Genomic DNA, 26,550 nt, shown 5'->3' with positions numbered 1-26,550 from the left:
TCTTTTTTCTTTTCTTTCTTTCTTTTTTTTTTTTTTTTTTTCCAATTAGGTATAGAGTCATTTCTTATGTACTCTGTTCATGAAGGAATCAGGGGAATACCTCTGGAACCAAGTGACAAAATGGATGCTTTGATGCCTATATCAGGAACTTCATTTGCTGTTGGGATAGATTTCCATGCAGGTAAATAGTTTTTTATTCATGATTTATGTATGATGTTTTTACTTGATTTATTATGCCTGATGGCAGTATAACCTTTCCCTCTGTACTCTGATAGTCAAGATGTGGAATAAGAAAGCAAATTAGTAATGAATATTTAAGCCTAATACAAATTGTTCTAAGTATGTTTTCCTGAAAAAAAAACAAGTAAAAATTTCCTAAAGTATAGCATTAAATTGCAGGGACATTAAAATGCCACAATTGGCATTTGGTTTCTTCATTTTTATTGTAATTTTTAAAATGACACTTTTACTTTTATTCAATTATGGATATAAAGATATACAAAACATTTTGATTGACTATATATGTAAAACACAATATAATTTAAAACATTTTAAGAATAATTATCTATACTAATATAGATAGTAGCAAACGAATTCCAAATAAGTGAACAATTATAAATGCTGTGCCATTTAAATTACTTTTGAATATGGTATGTATTATTTTGGAGTCAGATTTTATCTTATCATCTTGTTTTAGCAAATATTGAAAAAAAGATCAGACATTGACATTTCCCTGTAGCTAATATAAATGTCTGATTGGAAATTGATGGTAGACACTGCCCAATATATTGAAGAAAATGTGTTTGTGTGTGTGTGTGTGTGTGTGTGTTTATGTGTGTGCGCGCGCTAATTGCTAAGTTCAGACATAGTATAAGCATTAGATATACTTTTTGGATTTATACTTAGATCTATAATTCTATACTTGTGTGTCTAAACTTATAAAAGCAAATTTCTCTTCCTCTCCTCGAGCTAAATCATATGCTTCCCATATTAAGGTTTTAGTGCTGAAGATGTACATATATGTTTGCAGTATTTTTTCAGAACTTGTGAAGAGTTAATTTTATCTAATGTTAAAAAGCAGATAGTTCTTTGATTTATAATCTTAAAAACATCTTTACGCATCAGCATGTGGAATTCTGGTTGTAAGCTTCTCCCTCCCCCTCAGCTGTAACACATTTTGTTTAATCATGTGTTAAGGAAATTCCTGGCTACAATATAATGAATTACTGGGGATCTTCACAAATATTTCAAAGATGACTTTTCTTAAGTAAATTTTGTATCAAATGTTTTGTATCAAATGTTTGTGTCAAATGGAATCATATACAGGCCAAACTTCCTACATTTTAAAAAGGACCTTTCTTAAAAGGAAATTCAGACAAATATAGTATATTTTGTTGAGCAATATGTAAATTTTGCCAAAATCACAATGTGATTTTTGATCAAGCAAGGCTATTTGATCAAACCTCATTATACACGGAAGGCTCACTATCCTACCATGCATAATCTACCCTCCCTTTTAATTACATGCATCTTATTCTTTAGAATTTCATCATATAGGATTTAGTCAGTGCAAAACTAAAAAAACTTGAACTTCTTGAAAAGATGTCATGTATATATGCATATATTTTTTGTAAGTACACATAATCCCTTGTTTCAGCTGTTATCACATATTTGATTATTTTAAAGGCTTCATAATGATTTTTGGAAGTATGTGAAAATTTCTGTGTGATATGATATTAAAACATTTGGTGTTGTAAATGTCCTGGTTAGATCATTAGTAAATCTCTCTCTTCTTAAGGGTAAACTGATTATTTGCATAAATTGAATTCATTCTCTGAGGCTTTATAGTGGCCGCAAAATGGTTAAGTTTCGTAGAATGTACCACGACAGAGGATATTTTTATTTGCAAAGAATAGTACACTCTCTATTTCTAGATTTCCAATAATAATATCATTATAAACTTATTTTGCATCAACGTAGTTTTTCCCCAGAGAAATTCCTGGTTGTTAGTCAAAACTTTGTATTCTTTATATCATATCTTCCATATTTTTAAATTCAATTCATAGGAAGAAATTGTTTTTAGAAAATCTTTTTCCTCTTAATGTATAAGGATGTAGGCATATAGAATAATCATATAAAATTAGAATGTTCAAGAATGTATCTAAATCCCTATTGTTAATCAGAAAACAGCAATGCAAAACTTACTTTGAAAACAGAGGGTTGGAGACCTGGGGCCAGGAAAACATATAATAGGAACAGGCAAGACTTTTGCAACAACTCGGATTCTGGTGCCAGTTCACCCTCTTACTACCCCGTGATGTCAGTTACTTGATATTCCTGAGGCTCAGCTGCCTCACTTTATGGGATATGGGAATATTAAGATTAATGTATGCAAATGCTTGGCCCAGTGCTTGATATATATGGGAGCTGTGAAAATAGTAGTGATACCTAATAATAGAAAGTACTAAATTGTAAAAATACACATATGTGATATGTATATGTAATATGTATGTATTTACACATGTGCCCTGGAAGCTGTATTTCAGCTTGTAATTAGAGAAGATTTCCTTTTCTGTTCTCTTGACTATATTATACTTTCTGTTCAGCAATCTGCATAGAACAGTTGTTTCTTAACTTCTTTGGTACAGAGAGAGTAGTTTAGTAAAATTCTGTAGTAAAGATGGATTTAATTATGATGATAATGAACAGTAGGGAGAGTAGATTTTTTTGTTTATTTGTTTTTATTTTTTACAGATCAAGAGAGAGATCACAAGTAGGCAGAGAGGCAGGCAGGCAGAGAGGGGGGGTAGGAAGCAGGCTCCCCGCTGAGCAGAGAGCCTGATGCAGGACTTGATCCCAGGACCCAAGATCATGACCTGAGCCGAAGGCAGAGGCTTAACCCACTGAGCCACCCAGGTGCCTCAAGCAGATATTTAAACATTAAAAATATCACCAGCTATTTGAAGTCATTAAATGTAAACCTAGGGGCCAGCAGACAGTATATAGATAAGGAACCAAGTAAAATACTAGTGATGATGATGGCAGTGGTGGTAATAAGAACCTCCAACCACTTCTGTGCATACCTTTTATGCTTTGGTCTATTTCACAATCCGGTCCTTTACTAATTGTGTTTTATGAAAATGTATTAGGATCAGAAGACGTGGCAGCCACTTGATTTATGACACCATTATATACAATATATAAGTTTTCTGGCTTTGTTGAGTGAAGTCCCTTCAGGGAAGAAGGAAGGCAAATGTCTAGATTGCTCCTGAACAAAGGAGAGAAACCAGTTTTTGGCACATCAACTTTTTTTTTTTTTTTCCCCACCATGGCCATTATGTTTTACCTGATCATAAGTTCTTTCACTATTAGTTCTCTTTGAAGATATACTATTTCCTCTTCTTTCCTTAATGGGCATTCACTTCTGTGACATAATCCCTACTTTAGGAATCTATCAAAGATAAAGATGACAGAATGGAAGGGCACATTAGATCCTTATTCTAAACAACAACAAACCATACAAAACCTTCTCATTGCAATAGGAGATGGTGTGAAGGAGAATCATTTCTTGAGTATAACCATTATAATTTATGTCACAGGATTTTATTACCACAGTTTTACAGGGATAAATACATTGTTCAAACCTGTGCATTTCATGAGGATTAACAGATTTCAATCCTGCTGGGTTTTGGTCCTAATGAATTAAAGTTTTCTGCAGTGAAAGGATTTCTTTCACCAGATGAGGCAATTCTGGATAGTATCCACAGGAGAAAGAAGACCCTGTAGCTAGGTTTAAAATGTTCAAAGCATTTTTATCACTTTACTGGAAAAGTCCCATTCCACTAGAAAAAAAATAAGCTTTGAAAATCCTTGCCCACTGGGTCATATTCCTCCTGATGAATGAATATTGAATTTGATGCTTTGAAGAATGTGTTTTAGGAGAAATTCCTTCAAAACAAGACCCATTGCTCCAGTTAGTTATGTGATCTTCAGTAAGTAGTGCTCTATCCAGTCTGCCTCTCCCCTCCCTTGAGAGTATTTATAAGTTTTTATAACAATCACATAATAAGATATTGCTTGAAGAGAGAGGACATTCTATTCAGAGAATAGTTATTATTATTATTATTATTATTTGAAAGTTGTCACATTTAGTGTAAAGAGACTTTACAGTGTGGAATGGCATATACAAGATCTTTCAAAGAATGATTATTTATCTGAAAATTTCAAGCTCATATTCCTGTTTTCATCTTTTATCTCTTTTGTTCAAATTTGAATCATCCAACTCAATATTAACAAATGTTAATTGCTATCTCCTAGGTGTAGAATATCATAGCTAAGTTTCTATAGAGAAAAAAGGCAAACAAGGAATAGTTTCTGAGGTAATACATGTGTGGAGGATCTGTAGGGTTTTTGTTTGTTAGTTCTGTTTTTTTAAGAGAGCATCAAAAATTATTATTTAGATGCCATTGCTTGGCATTCACTATGGGGAATGTTTTAATGCTTTTTTACACCATCACATAGTGATCTGGCCATTAAGACAAAACATTGAAAGAACTTGTCCTTTTAACTTCTGTTAAAACCCATGGAATATACAACACCAGGAGTAATCCCTAATCTGAACTATAGGTTCTAATATAAACTATGGATATACCAATTTAGGTTCATCAGTAGTGACAAATGTACCACTTCAGTATGAGATCTTGGCAGTGGGGGAGGCCGCATGTGTATGAGAGGAAAAAGCACATGAGAGTTTTCTGCTCAGTTTATCTGGGAATCTAAAACTGTTCTAAAAAATAAAGTATATCAATAAAATAAAGTGAAGGAGAATGTATGACAAAATACTGTTGCCTCATTTACACATTTAACTGTCACCTATTTATATGAAGTTCCACAACATTTACATATATTGTTAAATGTTAGAACTAGAAGGAACATTTGGTACCATGTAGTAGCATTCCCTTTTGTTACAGATAAGGAAACTGAAACCCAGAGAGATCAAGAAGTTATATGGTAATTAAGTATCCTATTTCCAATTTTTACACTATGCCATCTTATACCTATAACCACTGATACAAAATTTTATTTGGACATTGTTGGTATTACTTGATAAACTACATTGCACTTCTGCAAATTTGTGCTTGTAGAAGATCATATTTTATTCTGATTCATATACTGAATCATTGAATCAAGTGACCTTAAATCCATTTAAGAATTGAAGCAGGTAGGGACACCTGGGCTCAGTGGGTTAAGCCTCTGCCTTTGGCTCAGGTCATAATATCAGGGGATCGAGCCTTGCATCAGGCTCACTGCTCAGCAGGGAGCCTGCTTCCCCCAACCCCCATCTGCCTCTCTGCCTACTTGTGATCTCTCTCTCTCTCAAGTAAATAAATAAAATCTTTAAAAAAAAAAAAAAAAAGGAACTGAAGCAGGCGACACTCAAGTGAGAGTCTTTCCCTTTCCCCGGAGACTTAGAAGACAGCTATTCACAAATTTTTTTTAATAACCATTTTGTCACCAAGCAAGACCACAGAAGAATTATAAAAAGAATTCTTTTTATGTCAGTAACAGCAATAGCTTAAATATAATACTGTTGCTTTTGGACATTTTTTCAATTTTATGAAAACCATTTCCTTGGCTACAAAGTAAATTTTTAGTACTGGTTCATTTTTTTCTAGTTCTTGTGACAGTGAACCAATACTGTTTTGTGTTGTCATTTCAAACTTGCTTCAAGACTGTATTTTCAAATCATGTGAGCATTTTGTATGTATTTGTACATGGTCAATGCCAGTATATCTTTCAAGAGGCAAAATAGTAACTATCACAAGGAAACAAAAACTTCAACAACCCTTATAGACAAGTATCATGCATAGATAGGGAACTATAAGTTAAACAAATTATTGTATATATATCACAAATCATTTTTGGATAATTTCTGAACTCAAAACATAAACAGACATCTTTCTCAGACATCTGAACTCCCCAGAGATTGCTAGAAACCAAAAGCCCAGAAGATGCACAATGATTATCTGCTAAGATTAAGACTTCAGTCAACTTATTTGGAATTTATATTATTCTCTCTGTCATTGGGAAAATCACAGAAGCAAGTCTCATGGAAACTTCTCATTAGGGCAGTTGACACTCCTCGTGAAAGTAAAATGTGTCAATACCAACTTTAGATATATTCACATGAAGCATATCATTTCTGTGTTTGGGCACCTTTCTTTATCCTTCTCCTGAGTCAACATATGCTGTTATATTTCTTTTCAGTGGCTCAGGATTCTTTTCAGCAGAGCTGCATTTATATTTGATACTCCAATATATTCCTGTACTCTTTTCCTTATCAAAACCAAGTTAACACGAAACCTATTCTCAAAAGACCTAGCTATACTAATTCACAGTAAATTATTAATAGCTGCTAAGAGATGTACAAGTTATCTTATGCTGTTTGAGGAAAGCACAGTATCTTAATCCAATACCATAAATACAACTAAAGCAGCACTAAATAGATATCAAGAAAGTATTTTTTAGATAAGTCAGTCTTCTGGATCTTTTTCAGGTTTCTCTGTACTTTGATTTTTAGACAATACATTTTACCTGTTTATTTCCAGAGACTCAGTCCTGGATATGCTGTAAGGTCAAATGATAATGTTGAGGTCTCCTTTAGCTTAAGTACATTGATACCATTAACTCTGTTAATTGTGACCTTAAGAAAGTGTTTTTAACCTTGAAAAAGTGTTTTTTTCCTTATTTTAAGAAAACCAATAAAATGTTAGTCTATTTTTCTTTTTGACACCCTTTCTTTAAGAAGAGAAAAAAAGGACCTTTGATTCAGTTTCTGAGATTATTGGTCATTAGTTTTTAATCAAGTAGACAATTTTCTAGTTAATAGAGAAAAATGAAAATTATTTCATTGATTTTAGACTAGTCATAAACAGTAGATCTTTAATTTCTTTTTATCATTTGACTTTTTCTTCACCAGAAGCAATTAGTAAGTGTAGTAAGAAGGTCCTTTGAGGTGTAAGTAAGCAGATCCTTTGGGATGTAGTGAGCAGATCATTTGAGAAGAATAAAGAACTAATTATTTCCATGAATTCCTTACTACTTTTAGAATAAAGACTTGGCTAAAGTAGAAAGACTAGAACTGGAACTAACTACCTACTGTGGGTTTGGAAGAGGAAGTTTGAGGAGAAAGAAAAATTAATATAACACTTAAAAAATCCTTAATATTTATTGAACACTTACTACATTGCCCAAAAATGGTTAGGAAACATTTTTGTATTTATGCCATTTTATTCATCTAAATAATTTGTTGAGGCAGGTGGTATTTTCATTTTAACAGTGAAGAAAGTGGGTTTGTGAATAAAATATGGATACAGGGGAGAGTTGGTTACTCCAAGATGCACAAATGAAATTCTTCATTCAGGATTTGTATTTGAGTTTTTGCCCTTGGGATTGACATAAACCATGAATTGAATACCAGTGATGAAGTAGCCAACATCAGAACCCTGGTAATTTCCTAATGAGAATTGTAATCCTATTGTGGTGATGATTGGAAAAGATACTTGACAGTTTCAGGACTTGGAGTTTGGGGGAATGATGATGCTATATTCACCAAGGTTAGGATTGTCCCTGCTAAACTTAGCGACAGAAGACCACTAGTACAGCCTCATTTGAGGGGTGACCAAGGGAAACAATGATGATCATTCTAAAAGGAGAAGGGGAAGGAGAAAGAAAAAAATAATTTATCCCACTATATTTGTATCATTTATTGCTACATAACAAATTACCGAAATTTAGCAACTTGAAGCAATAAACATGTATTATCTTATAGTTTCTTCGGGTCAGTTTATGAGGTTTCAATCAAGGTGTTGGCTAGACACCTTGTTGTAGTCTCCTCAGGATGTTCAGCTAGGGAGAGTTTGCTTCCAAGTTCATATGGGTGTTGGCAGGATTCAGTTCCTTGGGGGCTATTTGACAGAGGGTCACAGCTCCTCACTGAAACTGATTTCAGTTTCTGATCATGTGGGCCTCACCACAGTGCAATTCACAACATGATTGCTAGCTTCCCTGAGAGCTAGTAAACAATACAATGAGAAATGGCACACACATAATGAAAGCCAGACCTTTTGTAACCCAATCTCAGAAAGGATATCTCATCACATTTGGTACATTCTCTTTATTAGAAGTTGGCAACAAGGCACAGCCCATACTCATAGGGAAAGGATTAAAAAGGGGCTCAATATCCTTTGGTGGGGATCATTTAGTAGTACATTAGGGGCTGTTTTTCAAAGTATTATAGATGTTTTATCCATATTATCAACACATATTATTGTCTAAGAGATAAATTTTGATGGCTGGTTCAGGTTATCAATGATGTTACCATATGGGTAACTACTGTTTTATGGCTTAAATCCTTTAAGAAAAGCCAGCAGCTCCCTACAACCCCTTTTTACAGTTTTTGACCAGTGTCTGGGAAAGTCTCCATGTAATATTAACTTACACCAAATCTTCTACTGACAACTCCCTGGCACAAAAGCTCTTTAAGAAAAGTTCTTTCAAGAAAATTCTTATACCTGTCTAGGAATGCCTGGGGGATACGAAGATGTGTAACACAAACAATTATTAGTCTGGTTACTTTCCTTTTTGTCACCAATGCAGGCTAAATGTTGACTGATGTTAACTATGCTTAGAATGAGTTCTAGCATTGCATCAAGTGTCCCTTCACAGAGATTTGTGGCCAGAAAGGGAGCTCTGAAGTAGCTGGCAGCAATTACCAGTTCTTTATGCCTACTATGGTGCACAAGAGCAATTATGCAAATCTTCTTCCAACCTCCCATCATTTGCTATGAGTAAAACATTCTGTCAGTGAATTCATTTGGGACTATGTTGAGAAACAAAGTTGATTGCTTTAGTTTAGAAGTTTATTTGTTTCATTTATTTATTATTTAATTTTACTGAGGACAGAATAAGAGGAGCTAGATATAAATTAAGTAGGGAAAAACTCAGATGGAACCAGAAATGGAACTTGATTGTAAGTGTATTAAATACCAGAATAGATTACTTAAGCATTATGACTCTCTGGCTCTGGAGTCTTTTAAAGAGTTAAAACAAACAAACGAACTCTTCTGAATAATGATTTCTCTGGGCTACTTCCAGCTTTTTGACTGTTCAGATTTTAATATTAACAGCTTCAACAATAGCAACCTATAAGCTATTGTTTTAAAACCATCTATTTTCTTAGTCAATAGTCATTAAAACCTATGTGAACAAAATCAGAATTAGACTGGCATCGTTTGAGCATAGAAAGTAGACTGTGTTATAGAATCTGTTCTTTCCTTCAAGGGAAAAACAGATATTGACAGGGAGATCCCATTTTGGTTGCTACTTCCTGTACAAATTAAATACTAAGATACTAAAAACACTGATGATTTCACAGTAATTCAGGATTCTAATTAAGATGAAAAGTTATTTTTCAAATTCTGAATAAAAGGATTCAAAAATTTTGTTACCTATGATATATTATACTGATTAGTAGAGGTAAGAGCTAAAATATATTAGTTATTCTTATCAATAACCTTATTTAAATAGTGACTGTAGCCTTATTTTTTTTTTTCCATTTACTGTTCTCCCTTAATATTGTATTAGGGATAAAAGAACTGATGTTTTTATCTCATTTGGCTCAAATTGAACATATAGATTCAATACAGCATACCAATGAGTATATTTGCATACTCAGTTTTTCTCAGTGTTCATGTGAATCTCTACTAACTTAAAATAGTGATGATTGAATGAAAAAGTAGATATCTACCAGCTCAATAGTTAAACATTATTAAAATGTGTTTGAGGAGTATTAGTCATTAGTTCAACAAACACTTATTGATGACAGATCTCAATCTATAATTAAAAAATATTTTTATTTGTTTAAAAAGTCTTTATTAAAATTTTATATTATAAGAAATTAGAAAACATGAAACAAAATTGAAATAAAAATCATCACTAATACACTAATATCACACAGATAGCAACTAATAATATTTTGGCATATTAATCCTTTATATCATTTTGTCTTTTTTTATAAAGGTTTTATTTAATTATTTGAGAGAGAGAAAGAGAGCACAAGGGAGAACAAGAGCACGGGGGAGAGGGAGGAGGAGGTTCCCTGCTGAGCAGGAAGCCTGACACAGAGCTCAATCCCAGGACCTGGGGAACATGACCTGAGCCAAAGGAAGACACTTAACTGCTGAGCCACCCACATACCCCTTGTCTTGTTTTTTCATCGTAGTAAGTGTACTCTTTAATCCCCATCCCCTATTTCTCCTATCTGCTCTCATTAACTTCTCCTCTGAAAACCATCAATTTGTTCTTTATCATTAAGAGTCTGTTTCTTGGTTTCTCTCCCTCTCTTTTTCCTTTGCTCATTTGTTTCTTTTTTTTTTTTTTAAAGATTTTATTTATTTATTTGACAGACAGAGATCAGAGAGGCAGGCAGAGAGAAAAAGGGAAGCAGGGAGCCCGCCAGGACCCTGGGATCATAACTTGAGCTGAAGGCAGAAGCTTTAACCCACTGAGCCACCCAGGCGCCCTTGCTCATTTGTTTCTTAAGTTCTTCATATTAGGGGTGTCATATTTTGTCATATTGATATTTGTGCTATGTGTTTTAAATACAAATAGAACTTATCATTGATAAGATTTTGTCTTGCTTCTCTCAGTTACCATTCTGACATGAACACTTTGCTATGTTATGATTAATAAACTGTAAATGCTGTTTTTGACAGGAGTACATTATTAAAAATGTAGATAACATTAGTTTTTTATTTTTCCAATTTTTTGGACATTTTGACTATTTTCAAGGTTGGACTGTAAATTTTTTTCAACATTTGTGTTAATTCCTCAAACTCTGATTTCCTTTTTTTTTTTTAACTAACAACTTTTTTTTTTTTAATCTTTTTTTTTAAGATTTTATTTATTAATTTGACAGAGAGAAATCACAAGTAGACAGAGAGGCAGCCAGAGAGAGAGAGAGAGGGAAGCAGGCTCCCTGCTGAGCAGAGAGCCCGATGCGGGACTCGATCCCAGGACCCTGAGATCATGACCCGAGCTGAAGGCAGCGGCTTAACCCACTGAGCCACCCAGGCGCCCACCAATTTGTTCTTTGTATCTATCATTCTGCTCTGTTTTGTATTGTTTGATGGTTGATTGGTTGCTTTGTTTCTTTTGCTTTCTAGATTGCACACATAAGTGAAGTCATATGGTATTTTTCTACCTGACTTACTTCATTTAGCGTGAAATTCCATTGAGTAAATATATCTTATTTTATTTAATATTTACCTGCAAATGGACATTTTGATTACTTTTATATTGTGGATATTGTAATTACCAAAATCAACAGAGTGCACATATACTTTTAAATTAATATTTTTGTTTTCTTTGGGTAAAAACCCCCCAAGAGAATTACTAGGCCACATGGTATTTCTGTTTTTAATTTTTTTTTTTTTAAAGATTTTATTTATTTATTTGACAGAGAGAGATCACAAGCAGGCAGAGAGGCAGGCAGAGAGAGAGGAGGAAGCAGGCTCCCTGCTGAGCAGAGAGCCCGATGCGGGGCTCGATTATAGGACTCTGAGGTCATGACCTGAGCGGAAGGCAGTGGCTTAACCCACTGAGCCACCCAGGCACCCTAACTAACAACTTTTATAGATATAATTTACATACCATAGAATCTATGTGTTTAAAAATTAAAAAATCAATGGTTTCAGGTATATTCACTGAGTTGTGCAACCATCACCAATATTGAATTTTAAAACATCATCTTTAACCTAAAGGGAAACTTTATGCTCATTAGTAATTTTCATAGTCTTTCCAACTTGTCTGTCTTAAGGGAAGAACTAATCTACTCTCTATCTCCACAGATTTGCTTATTCCAAACAGTTCATAGAAATAGAATCATATAATATGTGGTCCCCCATGATTGAATTCCTTTCAATATTCCTTTCAACATTCAAGTGCAAGTTTTGGTGTGGGGATTTGTTTTCATTTTTCTTGGGCATATACCTAACTATGAATTTGATAGTTTGCCAAATGACTCTTCAAATATCTGCATACCTTGGAAATATGAAGTAGACATTGTTTTTCTTTTACTAGGCTTGCATGTAGGCTACCTTTTCTTACATCTTATAGGAAGATGGTGATTGAACATAATGTTAATTGCTAATATATAAAGAACTCCTTGCTCCTAATTAGAATTTTTTTTAATAATTCAGACATTTTCAGCATCATCCATTCTTAAGTGATTAAAAAAAAAAAAAAACCTCTGAAATACAAGTGGATACCTATTATAGGCTGAATTATGTGCCCCCCAAATTTATATGTTGAAGTCTTAAGTCTCAGCATCTCAGAATGTGACTAAATTTGGAGATTATCTCTAAAAGAGATAATTAAGGGAAAATGAAGTTATATGGTTAGGCCTTAATCCAATATAAACAATGTCCTTATGAAGAGAGGAAAGACCATGTGCAGACAATGGGAGAAGACATCTATAAGCCAAAGGAAGAGGACCCAGAATGAAATCAACCCCTGTTGACATCTCAATTTCATACTTCCCAGCCTCCAGAACTGTGAGAAAATAAAGTCCTGGAATTTTAGCCATCCATTCTGTTGTATTTGTTATGGCAGTCCTAACAAACTAATACAAAATTTAAATATATTATATAGGAAATGATTACTAGAAGCATTTAAAATGTCTATTTTATTAGAATACTTGGTAGTTATTACAGGAAATTCAGTATCTGGAATAATTATTTATTCAAACTGAAAAGTATAAATTTAATCCCATGTACTTTCTTCCAGGGAAGGTAGATAGAAATAGGAATATCCATTTCTATATACCCTCTGTATTTATCACCCCACATAGAACTTAATCTTTGTCCTTATTTCAGCTTTTAGTGATTTGACTCCCTCTGCTTGTTTCACTGTACTTGTTCTGTAATTTTTCTGCTTCTCTTCAGAGACCATATTCTGCAGCCAGTTATTTCATTAATGAACTGTAAATCTTTGCACTCTGTGCTCTTCTGACATCCTTGCTTTGCAAATCCCCAAGTCCCTGTAAAGTCTACAGTCTTCTTTCTTCATCCCCATCTCTATGGTAGCCACACTTTCTATGTCACTTAAATCTTCAGCCCATCCTATGATCTCATTCCCAGAAGATACCTTTGCATCTTAGTTTATTGAGAGTACTAGGCCATTGTCACAAACTCAAATGACGACAGTGGCCGGAGAACTTTCTTGTGTGAATAGTTAGGGAGAGAGGGAGACCTAGTAGGGACTGACTGTGGTAGACCATACTGGAAATGACTAGCAGGGACAGATGCTGCTTAACTACACATCATTTCTGTGATGCAGTACTGGCAGCCCTGAGTTGCCAGTTTTGTTTTGTTCTTTTGTCTTATTTTTAGTTTTTATTCTTTTTTTCATTTCCTAAGAGGAGCACAGAGCAGTACAGAGGATAACAGTGAAGAGCAATACAACATATTTATTTGTGCCAGTTTGAACTCTTTGACAAAGAGCTGTACCTTCTCTAACCCTCATTTAAAAATATTCATATCTTGGCATGTAAGAGGTTGACTGGGGAAAGTGTCTGTGTGTAATAAAGGGGATTGAGACTGATGAGATTGAGTTGTAATGTTTTATAGGGCTGACCTCTGGGGAGGAAAGTTGGATAGGTTAAGTCTTGGGCTTCAGTAAAATTCTAAGACATTTTTTGCAAGGTCGATTAGGAGTTATTGAGTCAAAGTTGCCATTTGAATGAGTTGTGCATTTCACAGGAGTGTGTCTGCCTCAGTATTTATGTCATTCTCAATCATTGTCTGGGAACCTTTTTGGAAGTGGGGCCTATATCAGTGGTGGATTCAGTCAGTGATGCTCTCCATAGGCAGAGATTTGAGAAATGCATGTTCAGATTGCTAAAGAGCAGCTCTTTTGCCACACATATCTGTGTCTACACAGGTTTGGGAAACAACTCTGTAGTTCCTTTAGGAAATTTAGAAGAGGGAGGTTAGTGGGACTAATAGACTTTATAGCTGTAGTTTATCTCAGGCCACAGTTGATAACCATCTTCCTTCCCTTCCACTATCCATTCTAATTGCTCTTCATTCCCAATTATCATTTTGGCAGGTCTAGGTAGCTGATCTGTGACCCAAACCTTAGGTCCTAGGGGTTTGAATCCTTGGTAACCCTTCTCAGACTTGGATTGCTGCATGTGTCATTTCACAGAGGGTGGTAGAAGGTCCCAAGTGGACCATTCAGGTTCCATACATACTCTTCCCTGGCCACATTATGTGAAAGCAGCCCTACCTCCTTATCCTGCTCAGGGCTAGTCATGTATGCCAGTATGGTGACTCCTCTTTAACCTGCTGATTATTAGACTCAAGAATTACAAACTCTCTTGGCAGAGACCATAGGCTGTAGTTTAGTGGGACCCCTGCTTGTGGCCCATTGGCAAAAGTGTGCCTCTTTGGAAACCAGAAGCTCCAATCCTACAGAGTCCAACCTTTCAGGGAATAGAAATATAGAATCTTCCAGTGGGTCATTGAGAGTTAATGAAAGTGAGGACTCTTCGGTTTTCATCTTTTAGTCTCTAGATCCTGAATTGCTCTGTTGGTGATACAGAACCATATAGAGGTCTCTAATTTAATGAATATACTGTCACCTGAGGATGTCATCTTGAAAGTGTTGCTCCTAAGTTGATGTTTCACCTGCGTCTTTAAAAGGTTGTCCTGGAATTCTATGAGACCCCATCTGCTTTTGGATGGTGTGGTATGTGATTAAACAAGTGGATCCCATGGTCATGGGCCCACTCTCATGCCTCCTTCACTATGAGTTGGATACCTGGGAGATTGTAGGTTCTGTAGAATTTATGCCTGTGGATTAGGGATTTCATAAGCCTTTGTATAGTGGTACTGCCTGAGAGCCTGCAGTAAGAAAGGCAAGCCAATACCTAGAATGGGCCTATGTCTTCATGAGAATGAAGCACTGACACTTCCAGGATAGAAGGTGTCTAATGTAGTTAAATTGCCACCAGAAGATCAGTTGATGTCCCTGAGGAATGATATATCATGGGCTCACTGTTGTTTTCCATTACTGATAGATTGGAGGTTCAGAGGCAAAATTAGCTAGCTTGACCTTGGTAAGTGGAAATCCATGTCACTGAACTCTTATTTCAGTCACCATGAACTTTTTTTTTTTTTTTGTATCCAGTTCTGGGGTGGCTGATGATGAAGCCCAGCTAAAGCAAAAAACTAAGGCACTTTGATTATTTGTACTTCTTTTGTGGTGAATGTAGGAATTAAGATACAATAAAAAAATCTTTGCACAGATGGCCTTTTTTTTCACTACATCAGTAACTTTGGGGTAAATACCCAGTAGTGCAATTGCAGGGTCATAAGGAAGCTCTATTTTTAATTTCTTAAGGAATCTCCAAACTGTTTTCCAAAGTGGCTGCACCAACTATCATTCCCACCAACAGTGTTAGAGGGTTCCCCTTTCTCCACATCCTCTCCAACACTTGCTGTTTACTGTCTTGTTAATATTGGCCATTCTAACTGGTGTAAGGTGGTATCTCAATGTGGTTTTGATTTGAATCTCCCTGATGGCTAATGATGATGAACTTTTTCATGTGTCTGTTGGCCATTTGTATGTCTTCTTTGGAGAAATGTCTGTTCATGTCTTCTGCCCATTTTTTGATATGATTATCTTCTTTGTGTGTGTTGAGTTTGAGAAATTCTTTATAGATCGTGGATATCAGCCCTTTGTCTATAGTGTCATTTGCGAATATCTTCTCCCATTCCGTGGGTTGCCCCTTTGTTTGTTGACTGTGTCCTTTGCTGTGAAGAAGCTTTTGATCTTGATGAAATCCCAAAAGTTCATTTTCGCTTTTATTTCCTTTGCCTTCAGAGATGTATCTTGAAAGACGTTGCTGTGGCTGATATCAAAGAGGTTACTGCCTATGTTTTCCTGTAGGATTTTGATACATTCCTGCCTCATGTTGAGGTCTTTAATCCATTTCAAGTTTATCTTTGTGTGTGTTGTAAGAGAATGGTTGAGTTTCATTCTTCTACACATAGGTCTCCAATTTACCTAGCACCATTTATTGAAGAGACTGTTTTTTTTCCCACTGGATATTTTTTCCTGTTTTGTCAAAGAGTATTTGATCATAGAGTTGGGCTTTCTATTCTGTTCCACTGGTCTATGTGCCTGTTTTTGTGCCAGTACCATGCTGTCTTGGTGATCACAGCTTTGTAGTAAAGCTTGAAATCGGGCAACGTGATGCCCCCAGTTTTGTTTTTCTTTTTTGACATTTCCTTAACAGTTTAGGGTCTCTTCTGGTTCCATACAAATTTTAGGATTGTTTGTTCCAGCTCTTTCAAAAATACCAGTGGAATTTTGAATCAGGATGACATTAAAAGTATAGATAATTCTTTTAATCCACGAGCATGGAATGCTTTTCCATCTCTTGTGTCTTCTTCAATTTCTTTCATAAGTGTTCTGTAGTTCCTTGAGAACAGATCTGTTACCTCTTTGGTTAGGTTTATTCTCAGGTATCTTATGGCTTTTGGTGCTATAGTATATGGAATTGATTCTCTCATTTCCCTTTCTGTATTTTCATTGTTAGTGTATAAGAAAGCAACTGATTTCTATACATTGATTTTGTATCTTGCCACATTACTGAATTGCTACATGAGTTCTAGTAGTTTGGGGGTGGAGTCTTTTGGATTTTCCATAAGAAGTATCATGTCATCTGCAAAGAGAGAGTTTGACTTCTTCATTGTCAATTTGAATACATTTTATTTCTCTTTGTTGTCTGATTGTTGTTGCTAGGACTTCTAGTACTGTGTTGAACAAAAGTGGCAAGATTGGGCATCCTTGTCATGTTCCTATAGCTCTACTAAACTTTAATGTTCTAATTATTTTTTTTCCAGTTCCATGACCATATGGCCTGGTCATGGGCCACTACTTCAGAATCTATATACATGAGTACTTCAGGCTACTTCTTTCACACAAGATGAATAATTTGGTATACTGCTCACAATTCTACCCCTAGGAAAGGCTTTGTTTTGTTTTTTGTTTTTTGTTTTCCCCTCTCTACTCACTTTAAGGCCTACTTTTGAAAGCAACTTTAATTCATGTTTATCTTGTTCTCATATATTAAGCCAAATGATCCCTAAGACAAACTAAATTTTTGTTTTGTTTTGTTTTGTTTGTTTGTTTGTTTGTTTTTCTTCTTTTCTTGATTGGAACCTCTACATAGATGTTGGTATGAGGACAAATGGTGGTTAGTTCCAGATCCATGGTAACTTGGAGCTTCAGAGTCAAGTATTCTGTTTTCTTCCAGGGTCCAGAAACCTGTCAGGAGCATTTTCTCAAAGGATATGTAATTCTCTGGTACAGATACCATGGCTTTGCTGCAGAATCTTAGGGGCCTGTGTTGGGATTCCCTTGCTGAGGCTTTCCATAAGCTCCATATTGTTCTGACCAATGACACCCATCAGGTCTGCTGTGTCATATTACCCAAATGCCAAGGCTGGAGGGAGGAGCAAGATGGCAGAGGAGTAGATCTAAATTTTATCTGGTCCCAGAAATTCAGCTAGATATTTATCAAAACTTTCTGAACACCTACAAATGCATCAGGAGATTGAAAAAAAGAATAGCAGCAATTCTATGAACAGAAAACTGACCACTTTCTGGAAGGTAGGACAAGTGGTGAAGTAAATCCAAGGTGATATACAGGAAGACAGACTGTAAAGGAGGGCTGGGAGTGTCCTTTAGCCAGCTTGCAGCAAGTGATAGAGAAGCAGAGCACAAAAGCAGAAATTTTAGAAATCTGTTCTAAAGAGGGCACTCCAGTGGCTAAGTCAGTGGTGGAGCCCTCCCTGAGTCAGTGTGGTCTCAGGACCCTTGGCGTCACAGAAATACTGAGGGTATTTGAGTATGGCAGAGTTCCCAGGTATTAGAGCAGGGAAGCTGGCTGCAAAGACAGAGCCAAGGAATAGGCTCTCAGTTCAGGGTTGCCATAAGCCATGATCCAAGGCACAGTTGAACCACTACTCTTTGAGCAGAGACCCCACAAGTGGCAGATCCAGGGATTCCCTTCCTCCACTGGGAGGAGTGGCATGGGAGCACGCTGCAGGAATCTGCTGGGTGTGGAGACTCCAAATGGGGCTGTGCACCAGAGATAGAAACTCTTGGTCACAGACCAGGAAAGCTCAGAGGGCAGCAGGAGACCAGGGGACAGGGGAAATTGACTGCATTTCTCTGCAGGCACACTGAGGAGTGGGGCCCTAACTCTCAGCTCCTATAGGTCTAGAAATTGGGAGACTGCCATTTTCATTCTTGTCCTCCAAAGCTGTACAGAAAGCTTTCAGGGAACAAAAGCTACCAAGAGCAAACCTGAGCAGATTACCCACCCTGGCCCCTGACAAGGGCAGTGCAATTCTTCCTCCAACAAAGATATTTGAGAATCACAGGGGCAACAGGCCCCTCCCCCAGAAGGTCAGAAAGAACATCTAGGGAAGACCAAGTTTACCAATCAATGAGAACTGCAGAACACCAGCACTAAAGGAATAGAACACATAGAATACGTGGCTTTTCCCCCATGATTATTTAGTTCTTCAAAGTTAAATTTTTTAAATTTTCTTTATTTTTTTTCTTCTTCTTTTTGAATTTTTCCTCTTTCCCATTTTAACCAACATCTTATTAATACCTTTTAAAAATATTTTTAATTTTCATTTTTATAGTCATATTCTATACCCTCATTGTATTTAACCTTATTTTTTGCATATGTATGTTTTTCTTTTTTAAAATTTTTGGATACAGTTTCTTCTAACAGAGTGGAATATACCTTAAATCTAGTGTATGGCTTTGTTTTAGTCTCCCATCTGATCATATTCTCTCTCTCTCTCTCTCTCTCTTTTTAACTTTTTTTTCTTTCTTTCTTCAACCAGCTTCTTAGCTTATCAATTCCTTTTTTTAAAATCTTTTTTACATTTTCATCTTTATAATCATATTCTCTCCCTTCATCGTATTTACCCTTATTTTTTTTTTGTGTGTGTATATATATATATATATATATATATATATATATGGTTTTTTTCTTTAAAATTTTGGGGAGCAGTTTCTGCTAACAGACCAAAATATACCCAAAATAAATTATGTGGCTCTCTTCTATTCACTAGCCTGATCATTTTTTCCCCCCTTCTTTTCCCCCTGGTTTCTATTCTCTTCTGATTTTTTAGTGTATATTTTTCTGAGGTCATTGTTGCCCTTTTAGCATTTTGTTCTTTCATTCATCTATACTTCTCTGGACAAAATGACAAAGTGGAAAAACTCACCTCAAAAAACAAAAACAAAAACAAAACAAAACCCAAGAGGCAGTACTGACTGTGAGGGACCTAATCAATAGAGATAACAGTGAAATTTCAGAACTAGAGTTCAGAAGAATGATTATAAAAATACTAGTTGAAAAATAGAAGTAGAAATAAAAAGCTTCCAGGACAAACAAAAATTAAAGGAATTTGCAAACACCAAAACAGCCTTACAAGAAATATTGAAAGGGATATTTCAAGCAAAGAGAGAACTTAAAAGTAACATAGACCAGAAAGGAACAGAGACAATATACAGTAACAGTCACCTTACAGGCAATACAGTAGGACTAAAATCATATTTTTCAGTAGTTACCTAGAATGTGAATGGGCTAAATGTACCAAACAAGAGACACAGGGTATCAGAATAGATAAGAAAAAAAAAGAAGACCCATGAATATGCTGTCTGCAAGAGACTCATCTTAGACCCAAAGACACCTCCATATTTAAAGAGAGGGGGTGGGAAAAAATTGCCATGTTAGTGGACATAAAAAGAACGCTTGGGTGGCAATCCTTATATCAGACAAATTTGATTTTAAGCCTAAAACTATAATAAGAGATTGAAAGGACACTGTATCATGGTCAAAAGGTCTGTCCAACAAGATCTAACAATTTTAAATATCTATGCTCCTAACATCATAGTAGCCAATTATACAAACCAATTAATAACAAAATCAAAGAAACACATCAACAGTAATACAATAATAATAAGGAACTTTAATACCCTTCCCCTTACTGAAATGGACAGATCATCTAAGTAAAAGATCAAAAAGAAATAAAGGCTTTAAATGACACACTGAATCAGATTGACTTCACAGTTATATTCGGAACATTCCATCCCAAAGCAACAGAAGACACATTCTTCTCTAGTGCACATGAGACATTCTCCAGAGCAGATCACATCATGGGTCACAAATCAGGTCTCAACCAGTACCAAAAGACAGGGATCATTTCCTGCATATTTTCAGACCACAATGGTTTAAAAATAGAACTCAACCACAAGAGGACAGTTAGAAAGAACTCAAATACATGGAGGCTAAAGAGCATCCTACTAAAGAATAAATGGGTCAACCAGGAAATTGAAGAAGAATTAAAAAAAAAATACATGGAAACAAATGAAAATGAAAACACAACAGTTCAAATGCTACGGCTGCTGGCATCATAGGCTAGACCTACTGCAGAGTTCATTACTGCTCTGCATCACACTCAATGCTGTGAGTTTGCCATTTCACCTAGGAAATGAGCTAGAACAATAGTCTTTGGCATGGAATGAATATGTTATCTCCTGAATCTGAAGAGGCTTCCCAAGTACTATTCTTCCTTTATAGTAGGGGTATCAAGATGCAATGATTTGTCCTGAACTTTGTCTTTAACTGTGGCATGCTGTTCACCATTGGGCTCATAAAAACATCATTAAAATCATGTCTCTGAATCTTTACAGGGTTTATCTCCAACCCCCAGGTGCACATGTATTTTCCCAGGGCTTCCAGCACCCTAGCCACCATTTGTTCATTCTGACTAAGAAGTTTGATGTATTTGATACAGTGGGTTAATATGTTCTCTGTATGAGCTAGTGGTCCAGATTTCACATCTCTCTAGACGATATTTGAATATGGGATTTTGACCAGGGAGTAAGAAAATTAACATAGTCCTGAGGGAAAACCATAAATAAATATTGTCCTCTATTAAATGTGAATAAAACTTTATCTCATCCTTCTCTTAAACTGAATTGAAAGCAATACATTTACTGGATCAATAGCTGCATACCATGTGCCTGAGGCCTTATTAATCTGCTCTAGTAATAATACCTCATCTGGCATAGTGGCTGCAACTGGGGCTACCATTTGGTTAAGACTATGGTAGTCCATGATCATTCTGCAGGGGCAAGACTGCCAAATTAAGCAGAAGCATAATTGAGACCATTTCTTGCCTTCAATGGTGACCATTCAGGTTGGATAAGGAGAGGATGGAGGAAATATATTTTTGGAAACAATCCACTAGGCCTTTCCCGCTATGATAGTTCTTATTCTAGAGGCAGCCAACCCAGTGTTGATGTTTATCAAATTCCCAGGTATACCAATTTCAATTATATTTTCTGGAACTAAGAAAATGACTCCTGAGTGGGTCTATGGACTCAGTGGGCTACAATGAATTAGAATTTAGTCAGAACTTCACTTATTACTTGGTCTGTGTAAGCCCTACCTGAAGGGATCAATGATGATGTTTCAATGTCGACTTAAACACTATGTCTAATAATGAAGGTTTCTGAGTATTTCCCTTTCTCCAGTATCGAGTCACTCAAGTAAATGTTTGTTTATAGTTCCCTCTGAGGATAAATCTGGGAAGATTATCATAGTTGTGTTACTGACACAGTGTTGCAGGGTTTTTGGAGATTTGGCTACTTTTTTAATCAATAGGTTCTGGGTATGAAGATTAGTTCAGGTCAGAGATATGAGCAAAGCATCATGACTTCAGTGGGACAACCACCATTTGGCTTTTGCTGCTCCATTAATGTACTTTTGGGGGTTGTAAATGTTAAGCAACATCCTTGTGGGCTGTAAGTTCCCCCCATTTCGAGTACTGGAATTTCTTGGTGGTGATGGTTCCCCTATCACTATTACACTGCCAGCAGCTTTGGGGTGTGTCCGCTGAGATCCTTTGGTGGGTTTTCTTTCTTTATATAATCTATTTCTCAGTGTCGACTTCCTTTTCTCATCTTCTTATTTTTACATCATCTGAAACATCATAAGGTGTTTCTACATGGAGAATGGCATAATTTCTCCATGCCTTAAGAGCTACCTTCACAAAGATTGAGTCCCACATCCTGGCTTCTTTCCAGAGTATTAAATACTGTGAGTATACTGAGAAAGTGCTTCCAAGCAAAAGAATTCTTATTTATCTATCTTCTATTCTAGCCCCTCTTGATCAAGTACCATCAAAATCCAATTTCAGGGACACTTCTCTGGTCCCTGGTCATCATGCTAACTATTCCTCACAGTTCATTTAGTATATAATCTCTTTCTTCCTTTATGAGGCTCAGCAATCCCTCTAGCTAGATTGTATTGAGATTTACCCATAGTTGTCAGCCTAGCAACCAGAAAAACTGAGTACAGCTCTTAAGGTGATACCATTTGTCTCGCAGGTAAAGTATTTCCGCAACATCTTTCAGCACAAGAAGGTGCTAGCCTTTACTAGGGGGAATTGGAAAACCTTTGCAAACTCTGGGTCTAAAGGGATAGTTCAGGAAACAGCACCTTTAGGAATATCCACCATCCTTATCCATATTTCAGGTTCCCAGGTCTTAATAACCAAGTCTCTGATTTTAACACACCAGACCTATGTTTGCTAAGCATTTAGACATCTCTGGCGCTTTGTAGATCTAAATCTTACAGTTTCTGTTTGCTGCTCAGCTGTGTCTACGCTTCCACTATCTCTTTGTAATTTCCCCGTATTGACCCTCACATTCAGTTTTAATTGCTTGTAAATAGCTCTCAGCTTTTCATTTTTCCTCCTTAGAGTGTCATTACAATGTAGCAGTCTCTAGCCAACTCTGATATCTTTGTAGTCATTTTTTTCTTCTATATTTTATAAACGCATGAATCCTTGTCCTTCCAAGGATATTTCCCTTTTAACAAGATTTTTCTCAGGTCACTTTTCATGAAAATTTTAGCACCTGAACATCATGTGCTAGAAACTGTCCATGCACCATGTATCCTCAGGAACATGTCCTCTTTGTTGTGTAGAGAGTAAGCCAGACCCAATAGCCACATCTTACCATTTATTTTTTTAGACTACTCCTACACTGCTTGTACTAGTTTGGATCCTCTGAGAAGCAGAGTCAAGACAGGATTGGATATGCAAAAGCCTTATTTAAGAACAACCCAAGGGGAAATAATGAGAAGAGTTGTCAGAGTACAATGCAGATCTGACATATACAAAACAGAGAAGGAAGGGAGGTTAGGCAGGAAACGTCTTAGACTGGTGTAGTTTCAGTAAAGTTTCAGGAATGCTGATGGAGAGCCAAAGTTGCCCATCAGAGGAGTTCCACATGTTGCAGGAATGAGACTACTTTAATATCCCTAACTCACACAGTCCTTAGCTAAGAGCAGCCTTGGCACAGGGTGGTGGTAGATCCAAAACACAGCAGCTGGACCCATCTGTCAGTTATGCAGTCTAAAATTAGAGATCTGACAACCTCATTTTCAGTACCAAGGGATTTTCTGGGATATTGAACTTTTAGTGCTAAGACCAGGAGAGTACTGGGCAAACGGACAGTTGGTATCCTAGCTGTGACTGGATCATCATCACCATCATCATTATTGTCATCATCAAATAAAATCCTAAACTCTTAGTACTAAAACCATCTTTTCATAACAACAAATAAACTACACTTTTATACAAATCAAAAAGATCTTTCAAACCTGATTTCTGACTGTTCTGTCACTCTCTTATGTTCTGGTAAGTAGTGTGTCCCGTTATGTGACATTCTCAAAGCTTCTTCCAAGTACAGTTTACAAATGGATGTAATCTTTCCCTTTCCTAGAGTCTCATTGCAATCTCTTTTTCTTTCCTGAGAAAATTATAAAATTTACTTGTAAGAAAACTATACAGGCAAGTCGAGATGCTCCATTAAGTCAAGAATACATAGTTATCTCTGTATTTACCACAATAAAACATCTGTTCTATCCTCATTCATGTATCTCTGAGCACATTGCTCTTCTTTTAGCGATCTACCTTCTCTCCAAGTTCTCCAAGGAAATCCAGTCTTCCCCCCCCCAACTTTTCTTTCTTTCCTTCTTTCTTCCCTCCCTCCTTCCTTCCTTTCTTTTTCCCTCCACATATAAGAGAAATTATATAGTATTTGGTATGTTTCATATCTGTCTGACTTATTTCATTTAGCATAATGCCCTCAAGGTCCATCTATGTTGTTGCAAATGACCAGACTTCATTCTTTGTTTATGGCTGAGTAATAGTCCATCATATATTTAGATATAGATACCATTAGATACCATACAGTTACCACCACCATATCTATCTATCTCTCTATCTATCAATCTATTTCTATCTATCCATCTTCATCTACCTATATATCTATCTCACATCTTTTTTCTCCATTAACCCAGTGATGGGCACTTGGTTGCTTCCTTGGCTATTGTAAATAGTGCTGTAAGGAACATGGGGGTACATATATCTTTTTGTTAGCCTTTTGTTTTTTTGGAATGAATACCTAGAAGTGGAATTGTTGGGCCATATGGTAGTTCCCCCTTTTTTTTTTTTTTTTCATTTTTGGTGAATACCCATACTGTTTTCTATAGTGGCTTCCCCATTTTATAGCAACATGGGACCAGGATCACAAGCTTCCCTGGCTGCTAGAGACAGGTGATCAAAATGTATCCTCTGTGCAACAGACACAGAAATCAGGGCACCAGATGTGTGCAAAAAGCTTCCTTCTAGGGAAGTAGAAAGGGTGGAAGAGAATACTCCCTCTTACTCTCCCCTCAAATATCATTCTTAATAAGGACTGTCTATCCTTGGAAACTGGTGTTTTGTTTTTCTTTGTTTTGTTTTGTTTTGTTTTATTTTCTTCTGTCAGCTGTGAGCAGATGCTGAAACATCTCCTGAAACATGCCAAAGGTCCAGCTGCTCATTCAGACACCAGGACATACCTGGGGTTATTAATGTCATCAGGGGTTGTCCTTAAAATCCTATATTCTTCCTCTCTCCAACAATCCTATTTTTGTTAGGCTTATAGGGCAACACACATGGCTAAGGAGAGGAATGGTAAGCCAGTTTATTTTGCAAATACCTGGTAGCCCTAGTGTAGGAGACTGAACTGTGCCCCCTCCCCAGGTCCTAATCCCTGGAAAATGTGAATGTTACTTTATATGGTAAACTCTTTGCAGATGGGATTATTTTAAAGATTTTGAGGTGGACCCAAAATATACTCACAGTATATAAGGGGGAGACAGAGAGAGGTCTGTTTTTTTTTGTTTTTTTGTTTTTTTTTTAAGATTTTATTTATTTATTTGACAGATAGAGATCACAAGTAGGCAGAGACAGGCAGAGAGAAAGTAGGAAGCAGGTTTCCTGCTGAGCAGAGAGCCTGCTGTGGGGCTAGATCCCAGTATCTTGGGATCAGGACCTGAGCTGAAGACAGAGGCTTTAGCCCCCTGAACCACCCAGGTGACCCGGAGAGGTTTGAAAAAGAAGAAAAGGTGATGTGACCATAGAGGCATATTAGGATGATACGTGGTGCCAACCAGTCTCTGGACCTAGATAGTGTTCCAGCAGGATCCTCGAGGTGAGGGTGAAATTAGATCCCTACCCCTTGGGTCAGCACTTTAATATAAGCAGGTGAGGCTCCTTCGCCTTAAGTTTGGGCAAAACAGCTACCTGGGAATGGAGCCCTGAGGCTCGTGAGTCTCAGCATGTTGCCCTTTTCTTAGATGGCTGCGGTCTGGTGGGTCTCAGGACACTAGTCCATTTGATTTTCAAAATTAGATATTTTGAGAGTGCAAGTAAAAGTTGGGGCGCCCCATGTAGACTTCAATCCCCTCACTCCTCAAGGAGAAGTTTTGAGTTACTTCTCACTTGTGGGTTGTGCACCAGAGGTGTGGTAAGTGGCTAGTTGTGTCCCACAGTCTCCTGCCTGCTTGGATATGGTTTTCTTTTCATTTGCCAGATGTGTAGTTGTCAGTCAGCCAGGTGTTAAGTTTTTTGTTTGTTTGTTTGTTTGTTTGTCTGTTTTATTAACATAAAACATACCATTTGTTTCAGGGTACAGGTCTATGAATCATCAGTCTTATGGTGTTAAGTTTTTTTTTGTTGTTTTTTTTTTTTTAAGATTTTATTTATTTATTTGACAGAGAGAAATCACAAGTAGGCAGAGAGGCAGGCAGAGAGAGAGAGAGGAGGAAGCAGGCTCCCCGCTGAGCAGAGAGCCCGATGCGGGACTCGATCCCAGGACCCCGAGATCATGACCTGAGCCGAAGGCAGCGGCTTAACCACTGAGCCACCCAGGCGCCCTGGTGTTAAGTTTTTTAAGAAGAAAATTGTTTCATGGGTAGTTGTAGACATTGAGGAATTCAGGATCTTCCTACATTCTCATCTTGAGTGGTTCTTCAATTTTTATAATTTC

General features: G+C 36.6%; 1 protein-coding gene across 1 annotated transcript in view; it reads left to right on the top strand.

Annotated features, from left to right (window-relative positions):
- The window catches only part of LRP1B (LDL receptor related protein 1B), a 1,916,825-nt gene that overhangs the window by 1,382,581 nt on the left and 507,694 nt on the right, over positions 1-26,550 (top strand). Inside the window, exon 35 of the mRNA XM_082690181.1 lies at positions 50-181. Within this exon, the coding sequence (XP_082546307.1) occupies positions 50-181 (132 nt within the window). The remainder of the gene's footprint in view (positions 1-49; positions 182-26,550) is intronic.

The sequence above is a fragment of the Mustela nivalis genome (genome assembly GCF_964662115.1).
Source record: "Mustela nivalis genome assembly, chromosome: 11".
Classification (NCBI taxonomy): Eukaryota; Metazoa; Chordata; class Mammalia; order Carnivora; family Mustelidae; genus Mustela; species Mustela nivalis.
The sequence above is the reverse complement of the archived record's forward strand: the minus strand, read 5'-3'. Positions and strand labels throughout refer to the sequence as shown.